General features: G+C 32.4%; 1 protein-coding gene across 1 annotated transcript in view; it reads right to left on the bottom strand.

Moving 5' to 3' along the window:
• Positions 1 to 23,673, bottom strand: part of LOC148279802 (uncharacterized protein CG3556-like) — a 121,935-nt gene that overhangs the window by 44,163 nt on the left and 54,099 nt on the right. The window contains exon 2 of the mRNA XM_088229406.1: positions 533 to 692. Coding sequence (XP_088085532.1) covers positions 533 to 680 — 148 coding nt within the window. The 5' untranslated portion in view covers positions 681 to 692. The remainder of the gene's footprint in view (positions 1 to 532; positions 693 to 23,673) is intronic.

Genomic DNA, 23,673 nt, shown 5'->3' with positions numbered 1-23,673 from the left:
TTACACACTGTGTAACATTCACCATTCTGCCTATATTTTTATAAATAAAGGTTTCAGCTCTTTAACTTCACAAACATCAACAGATGAAAGAATTGAAGGAATATAGATGTTCAAATAAAGGCAGAATGGTGAATGTTACCCAGTGTGTAAAGTGGCCACTTAAACCAGCCATTGACAGGTCATAAGCCCTGTAGATGCCTGGACTTCTATATTACCTTCTCTTAAATGTTCTTCATCTCTGTTGTAATATGTTAAAATAAACTACCAGATAAAACTAAACAAAAGTCTCGGACAAACTTTTCAAAAGGCGTAAAAAATATTTTTATCAAAAACGGAGCATGAATAAAAAATTATATATTATCTAGTGAAGGACGTGACCGAACAACGAACGTGACATAAGGGTCGGTTCCAGGATTCTACTGTGAACTGTTAATTTAGCTTTATGCGATAAAAATTTACTTTAGTGCACCCTGCACCCTGTTCGCGGCCTCCTTTTAATATCGAACTACAAAAATATGTTAACAATTCTCACCTAGCCACTTGGCGGGCGGGGACACGGTGTAAACGTCGGTGGGGGCGGTGTAGGCCGCCGTGGGTGGGACCGAAGCCTCCAGTATGGGCGGCGCGCCCCCCAGGGCTCCGCACAGGAGCCCCACTAAGGACAAGAGGCTCCAGTACATGGCTACTGCTACCTGATAACAAAACAGACAAACCGGTTAATTATGCATGGTATATTATAATTGAAAAGAGTTAAATACATACATTAAAAAAAATTATCCTCCCGGGAAGTGTCGAAGGGACAAGGTCGCGTTGACGTCAACCGACAAGATGGAGTGGAGCGGCTTGGTCGCTGAATTGCCAGAACTATCAGTGACTAATGCCTACAGAGCAGAACAAGATCGTTCCAAATGAAGGCAGACTGTCCACAAACGAGCCATGCCTGAGGACGAGCGTGATCACCATCCTCAGATGTGTTATTATAGATATATATTGTCGGGTTTCTGGCACAATTTTCTAAAAATGATAGTCTTCATAAATGACATCAAATAATCTTCGTTTAAAAAGCAGTTTTAAATTTTTTTATAAGAGAAATACTAAGTTATTATTTTTTACTGAAATATTGAAATTTTCAGACCATTTCCTAAAAGTCGGAAATAACTTGTGCCGGTAAATCAAAATCAAGTTGTAGAGGAGCGGGATTTGAACCTCGGATCTTTGGTCCGTGAATCCACAATACTACCACGGGACCACAACCCGGTTCACTGAAAATTTTCCGTATTTTATAAATCATCATTCCCTTTCCGCACCTAACGATGCATAGGGCACTTTATTGGTACACCAATCGCAGTTTATCTTGATCATTTTTTTTTTTACATAAAGGTAAGATGATCAGTCTTACGCTTCAGGTACCAGTCCAGGGACTATAAAATATTCACGTGAAAGAACACCTTTTTAAATAAATATTTCACGGCAACCATGTCGGGAATCGAACCCACCTGATAAATCCACCTGGTCCATGAAGAAGTATAGAAATTGAAAAAAAATAAATTCAGGCGTTGCCTAGTTTGTAGGTGAAATAATTCAATGAGATGAATCTTACCCGCATAAAAAAGGTTTCAGCTCTTTAGCTTCACAAACATCAACAGATGATAGAATTAAAGGAATATAGACGTTTAAATATGGGCAGAATGGTGAATGTTACACGGTGTGTAAAATGGCCACTTAAACCAGTCAATGACAGGTCATAAGCCCTGTAGATGCCTAGACTTTCATATTCCCCTCTCGAAAATGTTTTCCCTCTCTGTTGCAACAAATTTAAACATGAATATTGATATATTACTCAAGGTTTAAGCGATGGCAGTATTGAATCGGAAGAAGAAGGTTGGCTAGTTTGTAGGTGAAATAATTCAATGGGATGAATCTTACCCGCATAAAAAAGGTTTCAGCTCTTTAGCTTCACAAACATCAACAAATGATAGAACTAAAGGAATATAGACGTTTAAATATGGGCAGAATGGTGAATGTTACACGGTGAGTAAAAAGGCCACTTAAACCAGCCAATGACAGGTCATAAATAAGCCCTGTAGATGCCTAGACTACTATACTACCTTCGCTAAAATGTTCTTCTGTTTTAATAAGTTAACAATTAGAAATGTTAAAAATTGACGTTTGAATCGAGGTCTTCAATAATTGTGACTCAGAAATTCAGCATTTATCCGAGCGAGTAATATTAATTTCTCCATTTTGTGGTTGAAAGCCTTCGAATGGAATCAATTTCCGCCATCTGCGCCTGTTTCGAGATATTTGCCTAACAGAATATCCCGCGCTGCGCTGATTACTTAAAAGTAGAGTTGTAAAAATACCAAATCGCTCTGTACTATACCCGATAATACTATATCTTACAGTATTGTAACGGACGATTAGAAATATGAATAAATATGCAATAATATAGTTAGGGCCCCCGGTATCTGTAGGCTAAATGTTGGACCTACAATAAAGGATGAATATTTCACTTTCGAGTCTGACTTTAGCGATACCGGGGTACTTTATTTATTTATTTATTCACACTCTTTATCAAAATACATTTCCATGTTCACTTTGCCCAGCTAACAAGGGTACATACCCCGTTCAGAGCTAGGCAATTACATTTTAATATATTATAATAGTTAACAAATTAATATAGAGCACAGACAAACAAAATATAAACTTATTCGGATACACATTTTGATTCATATACATACAGACATACACATATATACACATATATATAAATATACACATGTACATACACACATACGTACATACACCCATGCGCATACACATACATACATTCATAAAAACATAGACAATTTATTTATGCGAAACTTCATGGTTGTCATCTATAAATATATATTTTTTTAATTATTCCTTATTTTTTATATTTTATTTTTGACATCCAGTAAGGTTCTCCAATCCGTGGCATGCATCAACTTTTCTGACTCCCTACGACCAATGTCATGAAAGAGCGAGGTCAACACCTTCCGTAACTTGACAACACTCCCGTCTTTCCACGATTCTGGCAAAAGGTTATGGACCTTTTTGCCTACGTTATAGTGTTGTCTCGATGCCAGAACAGTGTTGACCCCTTCACTTAGTATCAGATCCCTATTAGAGTATCTTGTATTATGGTTGTGGTTGACGCTTGGGTAAATGTCTCTCTTTATGTGTGTAACCACTACCGTTCTCAATATATACTGTTGAATAATATTCAGTACTCTGAATTCTTTGAAGAGCAAGTCACTTGGATAACGAATTTTTTTTTAAAAAATGACTCGGATTAAAGATTTCTGTGCAATTGCTACAGGTTCAAGGGTGGTTTTTGTGCAAGCTCCGCAACCAATTAGACCGTAAGTCACTATAGAGTAGAAATTTGTGTTACAGGCCCTAAAAAGGGCCTGAAGCTAGACGTTTGACCAATTTTTGCCCTAAACGAGACTAAGGACTGCCTTAAAAAGGCATTTGTAAACGAGACTAATGTTTGCCTTTAAAAAGTTTTTTTGTAATTGATGTGGTGCGTGCGGCGGCTCCCAGCGAAGTGACCGAACCGAGCGCCGGCACCTCCCTATATTCACTTTGAAGGAGGCGCGCCGGCCGGGAATAGTGGGAGCGATATTTCCCCCCCCACTCCCGTATTAGCCTAACGCCGGTTCGGACCCAGGTAGCGGGAGCCCGCAACACGCCCTATATAATGTGTATATTTTGTTTTTGTTATAATAAATATGAGTTCGCCTCGAGACTTCACGTTAGTCAGATCGTTTTATTTCGTCACTTCGCCCGACCTCCCGCTCTACTACTGGATCTAAACCTTGGACTTGACCATCGCTTCACCCCAGGACTACAAACCAGTATCTTCCACCGACCTACGCAGTGACACCGCACTTGAGAGGGATTTCAAGACATCATAACTTTCGGGATTTACGACTCCGAGAGCGACGACGGCAGCGAGACACGGCCAACACCTACCCTTTGGTACAGGATTGTGGAATACAGTCCAAACTGTTACTTGTGCAGTACAAGTATAATTGGTATTTTTTTAATATATTTTTTTTTAATCTAATTTAATTTAATTTAATAATTTTATTTTATTTCATTTTATTTAGTTCTATAATAACAAAATTTCATTAGCAACATTGAATTTAATTATTTGATCGTTAGTCATAATATCTAGAAATTGAATCATTGTCTTAACTTTTGTGCGTCTCCCACATCTTAATATTATCCTCATCGCTTTGTTTTGTATTATTTGGAGTCTCTTTAGATCTCTCTCATTGCTAAAATATAAAATACTGGAGGAATAATTGATGTGGGGAACGATAATACTTTTAAATATCAGCAGAGAGGTTTTAAGGTCTAATTTATTCCTTATCCTTCCTAATAGGGATACTTTCTTTGAGATTTTCTTACCCGTATAGTCTGCATTTGTTGTAAAACATAATTTACGGTCAATCCAAACTCCTAGGTATTTTATGCTTTCAACATTCTCAAGAACTACTTGATCTAATTCAACACTGTGATCACTGTTAAAATAGCGTTTCTTACCCACTATCATACATTTTGTTTTTCCTACATTTAGTTTTAGCTTATTTGCTTTAACCTCTTAAGTTTTTAATTCTGCATTTATTTTCCTTATAGCTATTGAAAGAAATAATTACCAAGGAAGTGATCGCAGTTGCCTCCTTCCCTGCACAGGATAGCAAACAAGCACTACGTTTGTTTTACAAAAAATGCGATTGCAAATGCTTTTACATATATCTTACAATAAAATTTACTTTATCTTTCTTGTATATCGGATTATTTTTGATTTTTTTTCTCGGGATTATTCTTGGAATTTCGTTTTGTAATATGGTGAAGTTTAAATTTTCTAGGGGTTGAAAGCTGCTGCGGTGGTTTGAGTGTAGTTCAGTGATTGTGTTGTAAATAATTTTCCATAAAATCTGCCCAGTAGGTTCCACATAAATTGCTAAATATTTATCCGCGATTATATCGTTCCGTAAAAATTGTCTCGTGAGAACGTTTTTTACTTCACGCTCGTTTTGGATAAATCTTTAGACTAACATGGTATGTGTAATGCACAGATAGAGTAAAAATTGTACTTACAGTTTTATTATCTTTTATTAATACAAAAGATACAATATATAATCTTAACTTAACTTAATATGATGGAGAATGGAAATACTTAAAAATAACTCAAGGAATCTAATTTGCAAAACGTAAAATAAAGCAGCTAAGAAAAAATATGAAATCGTAACAATTAAAATTAAATCAAGTTTTTGTCTAAAGAACGTGTGAACAGTTGAACGTACTCGTAGTTGTGCAGACAGCAGCCAGCCATAGAAAAGTGAAACTGAGATAATAGCACCTTTATGAAACGAGTAAATAATTAAATCTACACAACGGTTGGAATGTTTTTGACTTTGACAAATGATAAAAAAATAGTTTTTTATGTATTTATTTTTATTTAAGAAGGTTAACATGAACAGAAAATATGAAAGGAAAAATAATGAAACCCACTAAACTGCAAAACCGGCTTGTCAGCAGGTTTCTAATTTTTACTTTACAAAGAATAAAGTTAGTTACATAAATTTAAAAAGTAATGTTAACATTATTCAGAACTAAAAGCATACCTATTTTTTACACAAAATTTACAAACAATTTTTTTAATAAATGACTGTTAACATAAAATAATAATCAATATAAGGCCTTGTTTATTTGCCACTTAATTTTTTTTTCTTAGAATTTTTGACAAAATTTTCTTTTAAGATCTGCTTAGGAATCTTACTGAAAATTTTAGTTATTGTATAATGAAGCGTTCTTTGGCCATACTTGTTTACAAAACTCGGTACTGATATGCCTTCACGTTGTGCTAGCCTTGTATTATGTGTATGCATATACCTTTTCTGGTAGTTACTATCAAATCGATATCTAGTCACAAATTTGAGCCATAGAATAGCATTTACGGACAGGCATTCTTGCTTTTTAAAAAGTTTAAGTACTTCTTCCTGATAAATTCTAGCTGATCTGTTGCTTAATTTAAGAGCCGAGTTTTGTAAAAATTGAATTTTTATTACAAAAAAGAATCTGATTATATATTTGACCAGCTGTAATGATTTTTAAAGTACCGTCAGATTTTTCCAGTGCTGTGGGTGTTTTTTGCAAATTGAGAAATGCTGTTTTGTGATCGACACTATTTTCGGAAGGTGATTGTTTCAGTTTTTTGCATGAAAGCGGTCTAGCTGTTTTTAGCAGAACATAGGATTGACCTTACTGCACCCGATAATACCAATATCTCATTTTCTCAAAAATGTGGAATGCCTGCGTTCTGCATAACTAAGTTAAATTGTTTTTTTTGTCTTTGCAATATTTTTCGTTACCATCCTAGTGTTTTGATGAAATGTAAGTTTCAAGTGTGTATAGTGTAGAAAAATATTTATGATTAATAGATAGTTTAAAGATAATTAGATTTAAGTTAATACTAGGACATTCATGTATTATAATGTTTGTAGTATTTTAAGACCAAGTATTTTTTAATTTTAAAAAAATACAAATGGTAAAGTACCAGCGTTACGTGAAAAGGCGAAATTTTTAGAAAACTCTGGCAAACATATTTTTCAACACCAATCTGCTAGTCATGTAATTATAAAACGTTCAATAAAATAATCTTGAATAATTTGTAATTTATTGTAACGCAGAGGTAAAAACATTTTTGGAAAGGGAATATGGAAGCCAAGACATTAACAGGGCTTATGACCTGTCATTGGCTGGTTTAAGCAACAAGATTCCTCTTGGTTGTAAGTGCTATTTGGGACAAAAAAGAAATGTATACATGAAATGAGAAGTGTGTGTGAAGTGCCATAATACACAACTTGTAGGCTAATATCGCATTTCGACTGTGTTTTTTTAAATTTATTTATCTTTTTTAACGGTTTTTCTTTGCAGTCTCAATCCCGGGGATTGGTTTTCAGCAAAGTCCTGCATCTCGTCCTCCATTGGTCTCTATTTTCTGCAGCCCTCTTCAGCTCGACATACGAGGCGCAGTTTAAATCTTCGCACACCCGTCTGGGGCGCCCTCAATAATTTGTCCCCTCAGCCATTCCCTCTATGATGTCGTGCAGGAGACCCCCATGGCGCATAATGTGGCCGTTCCATCGGGCTCGCCTCTCTGAGATGGTTTTGATTAGGTGCCTACCTTCTTCGATTCTGTTGAGAACTTCGTCATTGGTGATGTGGTCTCTCCAGCAAGTTCCTAATATTTTTCTGTAGCACCACATCTCGAAGGCCTCTAGTCTTTTTTTTATCTCTTTCTTTTTAATGGCAAGTCGTGCTTAATTAATAAATTAACTATTTTTTGGTATTTGCCATTTAATAATATCCTCTTTTCCACATACGCAAATCCCTTTTTTTTTTGTTTTCATATTACCCCGACTTACTATGGTAATATTATAACTTATTGTTAGGTCTTTATTAGTATTTGCACGTAATTTGTAAAAAAAACCTTAGTGTCATTTTTTTAATGTTCAGACAGTTATTATCGTACAGCTTAAATTATCAAAGAAATAAACAAAACGTTGACCTACACAAAGTGGAGTAGCGTTAGTTCTCGGAGTAAATTTAGCCCGTGGTTTGAGTTAACCGGAATACAAATGTCAGTATGTTAAACAAAGCATAATATTAAATTCAGTGGAAAGCAAATGTTTGTGTAGTTAACTAAACTAATTATAGTCAGACGCAAAACTGAAGAAATATATTCTGAAAGCGTTTCCCTTATTACCGAACGACTTTTCAACATATTAGATATACAGGATGCTCTAGTTTGAATTACGAGACAAATCCATCCATACTAATGTATAAATGCAAAAGTGTGTTTGTTTGTTTGTGTTTTCTTCACGTCTTAACGGAGCGACTGATTGACATATTTTTTTTGCATAGGGATAGCCGGGGAGATGAGACTTAAAAAAAATTACTTCTTTTTCACCTCGAATAAAAAAACGTATAATTTATCAAAAACAAGCAACATTATTTGAAAATAAGTAGGCGGTAAGGTGGAATGTCAAAAATATAAAATTGAAAATAATTATTTAAATTCTATAATGATTGTGCTCATTTCAATTAATGTTGGAATTTTGTAAGTTTAGTTGTGTGTTTTTGTTACAGTTATTATTTTACGCTATTATCGTACATATATTTTTGTTGTCTATTGCAAACACCAAGACACAAATGTCTATATTGTAGTTCATTTCTGATTGTGTTGTTCTTATGTTTATTGTAAATGAATGTAACTTGTTTTTAGCCGATGTTATCATGTTTTGGTAGAAGGCCCTGATAAAGGGAAAAAAAGGATTTGCTTTATCTATGGTGAGTTTGATTTGCTTTTCTCTTTGGTTTTGTTGTAGGATTTTGAATTTTTGAACAGAATAACGGTGACATGTCGCCATAGACTAACGAATCGTCATATTTTTTTTGTAGTGATAGTTAGATAACCAGCAAATGAAGATACTTCCTATCTTGAAAAATATATTATTCCATCGGGAACATTCTTATTGATGAACGACAAAACAAACAAATACCTACATAAATAATAGCTTGCGAGCGAAGCCGCAGAAAAAAGCTAATAATCAATGCACGCTTAAAATAATGTATTGAATTTACAATCAGTGGACGCAAATAGTAAAATAAGCTATAAAATAATATCAAAGTTTAAAATAAAATTCACAATTAATAATCTAAAAGCTGTAATCGACCTTTGGAAAAAATAATCAGTATCATTAAGGGAGTATTATTGTCTAGAAAATTGAAAATAACGTTTTTTTTTGTTTCACGTTTTTAAGTTCAAACCATATAATTAAGAATAGTCCAGAAGGAGCGTAGAATCATATTTGAATACATCGGATTGTGTCCAATAATTCCCCCACTATGCCCTACTTTCACTGCGCGCATTCGTGAGGTCGCAGCGTAATGTTGCTTGATGGGAAAAACAAAATCATAACACAAATATAAGGTAAAAAAAAAGCAATGTGTTAATTTATCTAAAATTTTATTGTGCACGCGGAAATATTGATTGACACAAAAGAGTAGATAAGTAAAGGTTCATTTAATAAGAGTAATTGAATTAATGAACTTTGAACTTAAAATATAAACAAATTTTATTTTACATAAATGGATATTTTTACATTATGTTAAATAATATTTGATGTTTTAAAGATAATGTCGGTCAAATGTCCACCACAGAGTTGTTTAATCCGAGGTCCAATTTTCATGTGTTCTCTAATTAAATGAGCAAAGAAGGGTAACAAAAATACTACCCTGGCAACGCTAACGAAATGTCCATTTTGATTTCTTTGACGATCTGACAGATGGAAAAAAAAATCAAATTTTAAGTAATGCATTGTGACAAACACATTCATTTGATAATTACACATGAAATGTGATTGCATCCTGTTTCTTTAAGATCCTAGCAGTATTTCTACACTTAAAAAGGATACAACACGGCATAGTTGAATTCAAATCCTGACTGAGCGACGTCTACAAAGAAACTAATGGGGCATTCTTAATTCATATTCTACGGTTAATGATAATATTTCAACATCTTTTGTAAAGGTTGCCTGAGTCTTTTGCTACTGAAATACCCAAAATCTGAATAATATTTATTAATAATAAAAATTAAGATAATTAACGAAAAAATAAAATTAAAACAAGACAGCTTAAGAAGTTTAGTGCTCAGAAGTTAGAAATTGGATATAAAAAATGTTTACTTTTACGCGGTAAAAATTAGAACATTTAATTGTCATTAATATTTTCCCCACCTATAAATGAATTAATAAAAAAAAAAACGTGTTAACGAATTAACTTGTATTATTCAAACGTGTTTGCTCGCTTTTTTTAGTAGGGTGATTTTGCATCGCGGTGAAATAGGGGATGTTTTTCACGAATAGGCAGCAAATCGGGTGAATTACGCTTAGAAACGTTGCATAGTAACGGAGGGGAAAAGGCTGCAGTTTAATTGACCCCTACATTTATAATTCAACCCACCCCGTAGACAACCCGACGCCCAAACGGTTCAAGTAAATTGAAAAAAAAAGAAATATTTGAACATTTATGACGTTCATTAAAATATAGAATCTGTCGGCGAAGTCTATTAAAAAATCGCAAAACAATTTAAATATAACTTTGTACTTTTAACCACATTAAAAAGCTTTGTGTATAATACACTGAAACTTCGTTTTTAATTATTTACTGGCGTTTGCCCGCAGCTTCGCTCACGTGGTATTAGAGAGAAATTATTTAGGAAACTAGTTAGTTTTGTCATTTATCAATAAGAATTTTCGTTTACCAATAGTAATTTTCTCAAATTACAACAGGGATAGAAAATACCTTAGAAAAGGGAATATGGAAGTCTAGGAATCTACAGGGCTTATGACCTATCATTGGCTGGTTTAAGTGGCCACTTTACACACTGTGTAACATTCACCATTTTGCCTATGTTTGAACATCCATATTTCTTCATTCCTTCCATTTGTTGATTTTAGTGAAGTTAAGGGCTGAAACCTTTATTGTTGTGAAGAGATTCATCTGACTAAATAATTTCACATACTGGGCAACGCCTGAAAACAATTTCCAATTTTTAAACTTCTTCATGGACCAGTTGGTTTTTATTACAATATTTGAGTTTGTCCAAATGTTTGTAGACGTTGCCTAGTATGTGAAATTATTCAGTCAGATGAATCTTTTCACAACAATAAAGGTTTCAGCTCTTTAGCTTCACTAAAATCAACAAATGGAAGAAATATGGATGTTAAAACATAGGCAAAATGATGAATGTTACACAGTGTGTAAAGTGGCCACTTAAACCAGCCAATGACAGGTCATAAGCCCTGTAAATGCCTAGACTTACATATTCCCTTATTTAAGATATTCTTCATCCCTGTTGTTATTTGTTAATCTTAATGACTCCCGAGGGGGGGAAATCCAGTCTTTTGTCTACAAACATTTGGACAAACTCAAATATTGTAGTAATTTTCTCGTTGGAATAATATATTTTTCCGGGATAGAAAGTAGCCTGTATCGATTGCTGGTGTTTCAACTATCGCCACGAAAAGAATATGACGATCTGTTAGTCTATGGCAACACAGCATCATTCTTTTTTATTTTTAATAATTTATTATGGATTCCACCATTCATGGTAATATTAGCCAGAAACAAACATTATTTACAAATGTTAAATGGGAGCAAAACAATATTACAGAAAACGAGGCAGAAAAATCAGATAAACCTTAAACAACTTTAAAATATATAGAACATAATAGATCTTAAAATTAAAATAACACAGATTGGAAATAAAACGAAAATTGCAATAATAAAACATTAAAAAAATAATTTTTTAGAAAACTCGGCTCTTAAATTATTCAGCAGATCAGCTAGAATTGATAAGAAAAAGGTACCCGAACCTTTTAAAAATCAAGGGTGCCTGTCCGTAAATGCTATTCTATGGCTCAAATTTGTAACTAGATATCGATTTGATAGTAACTACCAGAAAAGGTATATACATACACATAATACAAGGCTAGCACAACGTGAAGGCTTGTCAGTACCGAGGTTTGTAAACAAGTATGGCAAAAGAACACTTCATTATACAATTACTAAAATTTTCAATAAGATTCCTAAGCCGATCCTAAAAGCAAATGTCGACAAAACTTTTAAGAAAAAATTAATTAAATAGTTAATATAAAACAAGGCTTTATATTAATTATTATTTTATGTTAACAATCACCTATTTAATTTTTAGTACAAAAAAATTGTGTAAAAATACGTATTCTTTTATTCTTACTAATTCTTAATAATTTTTGTATTACTTTTTAAATTGATGTAATTTCTCTAAATTTTTTCTGTGTAAAGGAAAAATAAGAAACCTGCTGACAAGCCGGTTTCGCGGTTTAGTGGGTTTCACTATTTTTCCTTATAAATGTTCTGTTCATGTTTACCTTCTAAAATAAACGGAAATACAAAAAAAATAATGTATTAATTGTTTATCGTTTGTCAAATTTCAAAGACATTCCAACTGTTGAGTAGATTCTATTATTCACTCGTTGCATAAAGGTGCTGTGTATTATCTCAGCCTCACTTTTATATGGCTGGCTGCTTTCTGCACAAATACGTTCAGTTGTGGAAAGAATCAGAAGATTTTATAGAAAATTATTTGTCGCGAAAGCAATAAAACCGGTCACTGGATATTCCAAATTTGTGGATTAAAGTATCACCCATCTTTTATTTGAACAATAAATGATGGATTATATTTTACAATAAATGCTATAACATCATGTTTCCGTTCCAAAATCCGACTACAAGACAACACTGAGTTGGGAAATACCGCTGTCATTCTCACCTCGTGTTTACTGCTACTCGTGTCATCATTTTATCTTATTAATAACAGTTATTTTTGTTGGTTTCCACACTTTCTATTATAATTATACTAGGGAATTTTTCACCTCAGTATCTTTGAAGGCTGATTTCAGCGTATAATAGCTGATAAAGTACTACTTTTGAATATTTTAACAAAAGCTTTGAGTCTAACGCAGTTTTAAAAGTTACTCAGAAACTAAGAAATTCCCTTTTTAGATTTTAAATTTTGAGTTGAAAGTTTGCCTAGATCAAACTTAAATGATGGATTTAAGGTTTGGATTACACTTTTGTAGCTTCGATTAATGTTACGAAGCCGATTATTTTATGCGTGAAAGTACAATTTTAAATAAATAAGTTCGGAATAAAAAACTTTAAAAAACCTTCCAGAAATAAAATAGAAAAAATTCAAAACCAATCCGGTCAATTTTTTTTTTAAATACATTAAAAAAATCACAACTCGAAAACTACGGAAACTCGCGGAACATACTCGTACATGGGGGTGATTCGGATACCCCTCAATATGAGGCACCTATATTTTACCTTTGTATCTGTAAATTGTAATCGTGGAACCCCGGTGAACATAACATATTATGTGGCATATAATACGTTACTTTATTTTATTTCTGTTGTATTATAGAATTTCGTTACAAGTTAATTTTGCTTTTAAAATACTTTATGACTGTAGGTATAAAGTACGGAACGAATTTTCATTTGAGAGACGTTCTTCTATCGTAAAACCGCGTGTAAAATAAGGCCTCCATTTTACGATGTGAATTTTATGATTTTACGAAGGTGCTAATTTTACAAGCGATAAATTGTTATTTGCTTTTTTACACTGACATTTGAAAAAGGGGATTCAGCTTCTTATATGTTGGTGTTAATACATTTTCTTAAAGCCTATAAACCGAGAAAAAATTCGTTTATTTTTCTAAGTCGCTTATGAAAAACTGTAGAGCATAAAGTTAAATGTGTTATTAAGAAATAACTTTATTAAAATAAAAGTGGTACATAGGGCACTGCATTGGCAGCGAACTAGATCATTTTTAAGAATTGACCTTACTGCACCCGATAACACATATTTTTTCTTTTATTTTTTATATATTTTTTCAAAATTGTGAACTGGCTGGTTTCTGCAAAAGTACGTTAAACGTTCACAATAGATACATTAAAATTAACAAATTACAACAGGGATGGAGAATATTTTAAATAAGGGAATATGGAAGTCAAGACATTTACAGGGCTTATGGACCTGTCATTGGTTGGTTTAAGTGGCCACTTTACACACTGTGTAACATTCACCATTTTGCCTATGTTTGAACATCCATATTTCTTCACAGCAATAAAGGTTTCAGCTTTTTAACTTCATTAAAATCAACAAATGGAAGAATTGAAGAAATATGGATGTTCCAGTCTTTTGTCTACAAACATTTGGACAAATTCAAATATTGTAGATACATTAACCATAAATAAAACCACATACTTTAATTATCTAGTGTTGTTATTTTTTTTCGATTTTGGTTATTAAAACTGTTAATGAAAAATAATAATGGATAAAGGGATTTCTTCTAACATGTTAAAGATTACAGTTTATATAAAACAGTATTAGTACAGAAAAGTACTGAAATCCGAATGAGATGTAACAAAAAAGCATTTAACTTTGAAATGCAGAGTAAAAAGATATCTCCACCTTCTAGAAAAAATATAAAAAACGTGGAAAATAACTGAAAATGTATTAAGTTCTCCTTTGTAACAATTTATAATCCCCTAACAAGACAGCAATCAAAGCTCACTCTAGCGATAAGGGTGGTTGTAGAGTGGCAAGGTGGGGTAGAAAGGAGGAGGATTTCGGGGATAAAGATAATGTTGTTATAATTAACAAAGTTTGCAGAAGCGCGGCAATAAAACAGAACAACTTTCCTGGTTAGTTTTCATCGTCTGAAATTTACGTGACTTTGACTGCAGGTAAAACTTAATTGAAACAAAACCCGGGTATCAACCTGAATTATAACAAACAACCTTTTCAGGATACTTTTGATCTACCTATCATTGACTGGTTTAAATAATGACTTGTATGTAGGACGTCGCCGTCGGTAGAGAAGTAATTTTTCAAAATAATCCAAATGAATGATAATATTTTTTTATAAAATGCAACAGTATAGTCAACTCCCTATAATTCGATTAATTCGTACGTGCTATAAGAAACTTTAAATTCTGAAATGTCTTGCTGGTAAAACAACTTTGTGACTACAAATTGATTGTAGATCACTTTGTTGATCCGGAATACAAAAAAAGAGTTTCCCACACTCACAACACTATATTAAAAACTAAGGGCGACTTGTTAGCTCCCCGAATCACAAATTAAATCGGAGAGCGAACATTGAATTGCGTTGTTCCAAGATTTTTCAATGATCTCCCACAAACCATCATTAACATGAAAGATCTTCAAATGAAAAAAAAAACTGAAGAAATATCTTCTAGATACTTTATATTGCCTGTTTATAAATAAATTTGTAAAATATAAATAAAATAAATATAATATAAACCTGTCATAAAAATGGAAAAAAATGTGTCCCACCGAAAAGTCTTCAGACTTAGTGGGTAACAGATTCTTGTATGTATTTTTTAATTATAAAATAAACGCTGCTCTGCAGCACTGAAACTGGAAACCCTTAAAAAATACTAATCAGATGATTCGGACCACGTTATATGGAAACCGCGCTACAAGAAACTCAGAATTAATACAAATCAGATTATTTGTACCGCGTTGTATAGAAACCACTGCCACGTTATATGGAAACCGCGCTATAGGAAACTCGGAAAAATTACAAATCGGATTATTCGTACCGCATTATATAGAAACCACTGCCACGTTATATGGAAACCGCTCTATAAGAAACTCGGAAATTATTGCAATCGGATTATTCGTACCGCGTTATATAGAAAACACTGCCACGTTATATGGAAACCACGCTATAGGAAACTCGGAATAATTACAAATCGGATTATTCGTACCGCATTATATAGAAACCACTGCCACGTTATATGGAAACCGCGCTATAAGAAACTCTGAAATTATTGAAATCGGATTATTCGTACCGCGTTATATATTTATTTATTTTATTAGGTAAACATATATAGAAACCACTGCCACTTTATATGGAAACCGCTCTATAAGAAACCATGATAAACGAGTTTCAGAAACAACGAAATTGCACACAAATCGGACCGATTTGTTTTGCATTACGTAAATACAAAAAATGTTTTTTTGGAAGATATGTTTAATAAATATAATTGTAAACAAACATAGTACAAATGGCAATGAACATTTGTAATTTTACATATGTGAGTGTAGGTTTATTATATATGATACACAGTTTATATAATCTTTACATTTATAATTCCCCTGTACGTGTGATGTCACCGAACTCCTCCTAACCGATTTACATGCGGTTTTCAGAGAAATATAGATCTTTGCGTTGTGCGTGTTCGTAGATATTAAAATTTTCAATCTAATATGTAAAAAGGAAGTTAAGAGCATAAATATTTTATTCATCGATCTACTAGGGTTGCATCCGAGGAGAATGCATTTACAAAAAAATGGAAAGATGTTGTTTTTTCAAGTATATATTTTTTTGATTTTGAATGTTTACAAACAGCAGTTATTTTTTATGGATCTCAATTAGATTATTTCCTTTAATTGCTTATAATTTCTACCCATTTATTTATTTTTACTGGATTTTTGGTACTACCAAAATAATATTTAATTCAATACAATCTTAAAAATCGTATTCGTACATAAGTACACCCCTCTGTTAGTGAGAAGACCGGAGATTGACGTTTGCAAAAAGAATGCCATATTTAAAAAAATATTTATTTTATGTTTTGGGATTCAACCATACACAAGTACCTAGGTACCTACTTAAATTTAATATTTAAACATTAACAATTTTTAGTTTTGGATTTTAATCACAAATAAGTACCGATGTACCTACTTATCAATGAAAAGTCTTTTTCCAAGGTAATATATAGCAAGCAAGCCAACGTCCGGGCAGGACATCTGTCGGGTCCGCTAGTAAAACTATAAATTAAAATAAAATAAACTAAGAAAAATGTTTCCAACAAAAAACTTAATTTAATACATATTGGCAGCTTTTTATTCATCACCACTGCAATATATTATTGGCCTAACCCTTTCAATTTCCAAATGTTCATTTTGGTTTTTGAAAGTAATTTTATTTTGCAATTCAGCCAAAACCTCTTTAAACGGAGCAACAGATAAACTTTTCAAGTCATTTTACTTTGTTGGAATGTTGTCTTGTAAGAAAAAACACGTTATTTAGAAACCGCGTTATAGGGGGGTTATTCGCCTTTTTCGCTTCATGTCATATGGAAACCGTGTTAAAAGAATACCGTGTTATGGGAAGGTCGACTTTACTAGTATTATATTATAGCACATTGCATCGCTTATTTGACTTATTCTTGGTGCATAAGTAAAATATTGGTTTATATTTGTGATTTTTTTTAAATGTAGGTACACTTTTCGCTACTGTTGACATAATTTAATTACAAATTATAAACTTAAAACTAGGTTTTCTGTATTGATATTTGTAACTGTAATTGGGCCTCCTGTCCTTTTATGGGGCAAAAAAATTCAGTTAGAAATTTAAGAAAACAGTAATTGTTCTTTTTTAAATTATTAACAAACGCTACGTGGACCGGACCGTATATAGTTGACTTGTAAAATTGTAAAATAAAAACAATTTTCAACGAGCTGCAAATAATTAAGTTGTGGTAAACTTCGGATCTCTGGCCTGTGAGTCCGTGATACTAGCACCCAGTTAATCTTTGTAAAGATATAATTATAAATATTTTTTTAACAGTAAAAAAATTCCAACAAAAAGACTTGATCAACCTTTTTCAGAGCAACTGGGTCGTAATCGCATACCAAATGACAAACTCGAACATTAAATTTTTATTTATCCGACGAATAATTTCAATAGAACAATACGTATAAATCCAAATGAGCCATAAATCCAACGGCGCAGATCAAATCTCGCGCCAGAGTTCATTGTCCACTTTGTATTCCAACAGCAGTTGGGAATCGTCGAGCTGACAGCTCTGCAGCCCGTTTTCCCCGCAGTCTGCGCCAACCCTTAATAATTCACCCTCCATTGTGAGCCTGCAGTTCCATTGTCTGCCCCAGACGAGAGCAATTATTCAGGTCGACTATTTCAGATCCTGAGGCTATTTTCGGAGCGCTGCGCCGTGGATAAACTCAGTGCGGTAAACTGCACGGCTCACGGAAACAGAAGTTACCCTGTAAACTGTAACTGACCGGGTTACTGGGCTATTTGTGCCCCTGTAACTTTTTGAATCAATCCAACTCACTGTTTCACTTAACATTAAATAAGGCCAGGGTAGGTACGTATTCTGATGGGAAGTTAAAATTTATCTTAAATTTTATCTTTTTATTTATGACAAAATACAAGGTTTTTAAAGGTTACATATTACATTACATTACATATTTTATTTGTACGAAATATTCCCAATCAGCAAAAGTGCTAGTATGAGGAAATATTATATATAATTTATTTATTTATTTATTTATTTTATTAGGTAAACAAACAGTATGTACACATATATTGCCAATTTCTTTGTATATTAGAGTAAGAAACTCATGCACACACCAAAAAAATTGTTTACACTTAATACAATAATTTAAATTATGTTCAATATAATAAATGTAAAAGTAACGAAATGAAAAAATATTTATAAAATAATAATGTTAAATGTCTGCTTCTCTCAAAATTTCAATAATTTTTGACCTAAATTTACATACATTGTCACAAAAAATATCAGCCTCGGTAAATATATTGTTATATTGGTCGCATATTCTAGGTATTGTAGATTGTTTAAAATAGTTTGTTGACGCGTTTTCAGTGTAAAACAAAAGATTTTGTCTTGTCGGTCTAGATGGCACACGGAATGGAAGTCTTTCTAGTAGGTTAGGAAAATCAATTTTATTATTAATTAATTTGAATAAAAATAACTGGTCCAACATTATTCTTCGATTTTTAAGAGAGTTTATTCCATGGTACTGCATACTTTCAGCATGATTAGAAAGGTTAATGTTTAACCGGTAGTCGACCTGCTTAAAAAAAAATTGTTGGACCCTTTCTAGTCTATTAATACTTACATTATAGTAAGGTGACCAAATAGGAGTACAGTATTCTACCTGGGGACGAACAAATGTTTTGTAGAGTTTTTCATATGTCTCTGCATGTTTAAAAGGTTTTGATACTCGCATAATAAGTCCGACCATTTTATATGTTTTTTTTTAGGACTGATTCAATATGAATCTTAAACATTAGTTTTGAGTCAATAATAACACCTAAGTCGCGAATTTGACTATCTGTTATAGTCAAATTCAAATATAATAACACAATAGTTCAAATAAAAAGTCGATAAAATTACTAACTCTATGACTCTGGTTTCTGCCCCTTTGGGGTTCCCCTGCGATTGCCTTTAGTACTTTCATCTCTGACGTTCTGAGCAGTTATTTGGTTTTTCTATTTAGTTTTTCTTTTTAGTTTTTCTTCTTGGTTTTTCGTATATTTTATTTTCTCTCTATCTATCCTCGCCTCTGTTGTATACACCATGATCGGTCTGACACACGTTTTGTATATCCGAATTATTTTTCCAATAATCATGTGTTCATTGTGCTATACGACATTTCTTAGGCATCCAGATGTTTACTTACTGAGATGGATATGTTCTCATCATCACTATGGCTGCATCATCTGCATGGCATGTACTGTTAATGACCTCCCTTAGTACATTCACTACTTTTTTTTGTTCCTAAAAGCGTTTTTTTATATATTTATTATGCTTGTGTAAGAAAAGGTTTTTGGCGTATATATTGTTGTGCTATATTTAGTTATAAAGGTGCTAAATTTGCTTTGTTTCTTTGTTGTTCTCAATATGTGTTATTTTCTAAATGCTAATATTATTTATGTCCCGAATTGAGTTGTTGTAACTCCTAGAAATGTAATTCAACGTATTATACTTGTAAAATACTTTGTGTTATATGATTTATAAATATAACCATTAACTATTTTACAAGAAAAAAAAAAAAACATTACATATCACTCGTCACACGGGCTGTAAGAACTGTTTTATTTAGGTGTTTTTTAAGCACGTATATGTTTTGTAAATTTTTTAGTTCATTAAAAAGTGAATTCTAAAAATTTATTGCCGTATACACAAAACTGTTTCTTTTTCTACAAAGTAAAATTAAGTTTTCCGTGTGAAAAAAATAATATGTTTACAATTATTTTTTTTCTAAATATATTTTTTAAATTTTTTATAGAGAAGGGACTCTTCTTAATACGGAATTTTCTAACAAGTCAGGACATAAAAAAATATAATTGTGCTCTATGATAAAATTGTGTATTTTGTGCATTAAATAAATAAAATAAATAAATTTACCGGTTGCCGACGAAGATACTTTGAATTTTCGTACAAATATACACAATTTCGAAATTTCCGATACTGAGATACGCATGCAGATATATTAATAAATTAAATAAATAAATGTTTTCAAATGATTAATTATTGAAGTTAGATAGTAAACCTAAAGTTAGATAATTAAAGTAGTTTTACTAGTAACGACTTAGGACTTAGGATATAGAGATTTTGGTATTATTTATGTTTTCTCTGGATATTTATTGTTTACTTTTAAGACTGAAAAAGCACACATAATGATAAAACTGTAATTACTTTTTAATATTATTATAAAATACATAATTCACTGCCTTAGAACGGGGAAGTTATCCCTAGTTAGGCATTTAAGATGAACCAACAGCAAAAATAAAATAATATATTTTTATAAAACCTATGTTAAAATACAGGATTCACAATTTACTTCTAATAATTTAATCCAGTCAGACTCTTTGCACGCTTTAAAGTCCGATTATCTTAGAATATGTTCTTCAGAGATATCTCGCTGTTACCTTTGGCTAGAGATATGTATGGTTTATTATAGTAGGATACGTGAGATATTTACTTTTGGAATAGTTACTACTACTACTATCGACCTATCACTATTATCAGTCAAGTTACACCTGTCTCAGATTTGCATTTTCGCCTGATTTCATCATTCACAACCCTGTCATACATTGATTTCCCATATATTCGTCTAAGAGATAGCATTTCAACCGCGTTCACTCTGCTTTCATCCTTCCTCTGCCAGATCCATGTTTCACTTCCTCACATAAGCGTTGGGACTAAAACTTCTTTGTGTACTGCCGTCAAGCTTTGATCGACACATTTTTATCCACTATATAGAATTATATATAGTATTATATATAATAATATATAGAATTCCACTGTTTTCTAATTTATTTATTTTCTATTAGCGTACTATTTAACTAACCAAAAATATACTTATATATATATTTTTTTGTGTGTTATTTACAAAGATATGATTTTTTAAAGTTACATTTATCAAATACCGCGCCAAATGACTGTAATCAGTGTGTCACTTTTCAGTAGTGACGTCATGAAACGGTTGGCGTTCTTACTTTCACTGACCTGACAAGAATCTATGGAACATTGCTTTGATTACTGCATTTAGTTGATCGTAATTTGCTCATTTTTATGTTATGGTTGTTTTTAAGAACGTTTCGATTTAGAAAAACCTAGAAAGTTGACATACTCTCTGGTTGAAATGTCAAATTATACAAATTATACTTTTTTTTTTCTATGGTCAAAACGTTGCGGGGGCTTTAAAGCGGAAACCGGAAATACTACACGTAGATATAAGGAGTGACGTCATTATTTACGATTTTAAAATTAATTCTATTTTTAACATTTTTTAATTATTTTTGCGTGCGTTTTTGAGATATTTCATCCTACTCCAAAATTTTTAAATATTCACGTGTACACAAAAACATATTTAAAATTTAATTCCGGGTTGGGCTGGAATTTCTCATTACTGCGTTTAATGCACTGTTCATTGTGTTACCATTGAATAAACTAGATGCAGCACTTAGCACCCGTCTCGTGTTTCATTCAACTTAGTTCCGGAACTTAACTTGTAGCCAGTAAATGTGAAGCAATCTATAAAAGCGCGCCGTACAGATTTGAATTCACAGTAAACTGGCATAGACAGTATTTTTTACTTTACTACGCGTTTTGAAAAGCAATATTGACGCGACAACGCTTACTTTTCAGAACACAATTTATACTATCGTTCTATTAAGCATCCTTTCTATTTAATTATAAATCAGTGTTTATTGTCCGCATTCAGTCTCCTTTCAACATCCTTTTCTACAACTGAGTAGTTTTACTGTTTTGAATTTCAAACGATGTTTTTCTAACGAACTTACCGTACCGGGTTGGAATTCTTAAATAATTAAGTGAAAGTATTTCCGGACTATTTGCAATCAATTACTTATTATTAGCAAAAACCTTCATTTCAAGTCGCCATCTTGAAACGTAATTTGTACAATACATAACCTCTGTAAAGCAGCATATTGGAACGAACCTTATTATGCATTCCAATTTCTGTTCGATTTTCAATTATCGAACAACGGGGGTTGCCATACTGTTAATATAAGCAAAACGTTTTCCTGATTTCTCAACAAAATTACCCACGTAGGTACTTACGAGGGTTTTGCATGGAAAATAAAATGAGAGATCGTATCGGAAGATTTTAAATTTGTTCGTTTTTCGAACGAGTTAGGTATCTATGATCTTTCGTATACAGACTGAATTTTCACAAACTCTAATGTTTGCTAACATTGGTAATCTGGGTTTGCACAAAATGATAAATAGAATTCTATGCAAGGACAAAATAATGGGGAAACACAATGTTTTTTATACTAGTGTATTAAGGCTTAAATAATGTTCACGGTTTTTTTCGACGTAGTGATTTTTAAAGGATTAAGTTTTTTACTACTCATCGATTCTTATGTCCGTATTCACAAACAAAACTCATGGTGTGCAAAATACGTTCGACTGACCAACCTAACTAAGTTAGAGTGTAAGTTTTTTCCAGGACTTGAGTTTTGTGTGAAGCCTCTTCTTAAATCCGCAAATTATAAAGCGAATGAAAGGTTTTACTCATAGAATTAAGAATAGTCCAGAAACCGCATACGCACATCAAACAGAAGGCGACTAAACTACTAATAAATAAGTAGGTTTACGTTTTGACCTATTAGTTTCTTTGTAGACGTTGCTCAGTACGCAACTCCTGATTTGAATTCAACTATGCCGTGTTGTGTCCTTTTAAAGTGTAGAGATACTGCTAGGATCTTAAAGAAACAGGATGCAATCATATTTCATCTGTAATTAGCAAATGAATGTGTATGTAACAAATGCATTACTTAAACATTGAATTATTTTTCCATCTGTCAGATTGTCAAAGAAACAAAATGAACATTTCGTTAGTGTTGCCGCGGTAGTATTTTTTTTTACCCTACTTTGCTCATCTTATGTGAGAACTAATGAAAATTGGATCTCGGATTAAACAACTCTATCGTGAACTTTTGACCGACATTATCTTTAAAATATAAAATATTATTTAACATGATAAAAAAATATCAGTTTTATGTAAAATAAAATTTGTTTTATATTTTAAGTTTAAAGTTCATTAATTCAATTACTCTTATTAAATGACCCTTTACTTATCTACTCTGTTGTGTCAATCAATATTTCCGCGGGCACAATAAAATTTTAGAGAAATTAACACATTGCTTTTTTTTAACCTTACATTTGTGTTATAATTATATTTTTTTCCCATCGTGCAAGATTACGCTGCGGCATCACGAAATTTGCGGTGAAAGTGAGGCATAGTGGGGGAATAATTGGACACAGTCCGATGTATTCAAATATGATTCTACGCTCCTTCTGGACTATTCTTAATTCTATGGTTTTACTCTTTTTATGATTTATTTATTTATTTTAAAAACGTTTATGTACATAACAAAAAAATTCAATGCATACATAAAACGAAAAAATGAACACTAAAATTTAAATATACAAAAATGGTAAAAATAAAAAATACCCAGCAATTATAGAGAAAGAATGCAATCCTCTCTGAACTTTTTTTCACTAATATGAAAGATGTCAATATCCGAAGAGATACGGTTGAGTAAAGACATTGCTCTTCCTACTGGCATTACCATCGGCAGGTTGGTTCTGCAAGCAGGAAGATAAAACAGCTTAAGCTGTCTATGT

Source organism: Micrasema longulum, unplaced genomic scaffold (assembly GCF_059751315.1).
Source record: "Micrasema longulum isolate JH-2025_06_02 unplaced genomic scaffold, ASM5975131v1 h1tg000664l, whole genome shotgun sequence".
Taxonomy (NCBI): domain Eukaryota; kingdom Metazoa; phylum Arthropoda; class Insecta; order Trichoptera; family Brachycentridae; genus Micrasema; species Micrasema longulum.
Note: the sequence above shows the minus strand (reverse complement) of the source record. Positions and strands in the feature narration are given on the sequence as shown.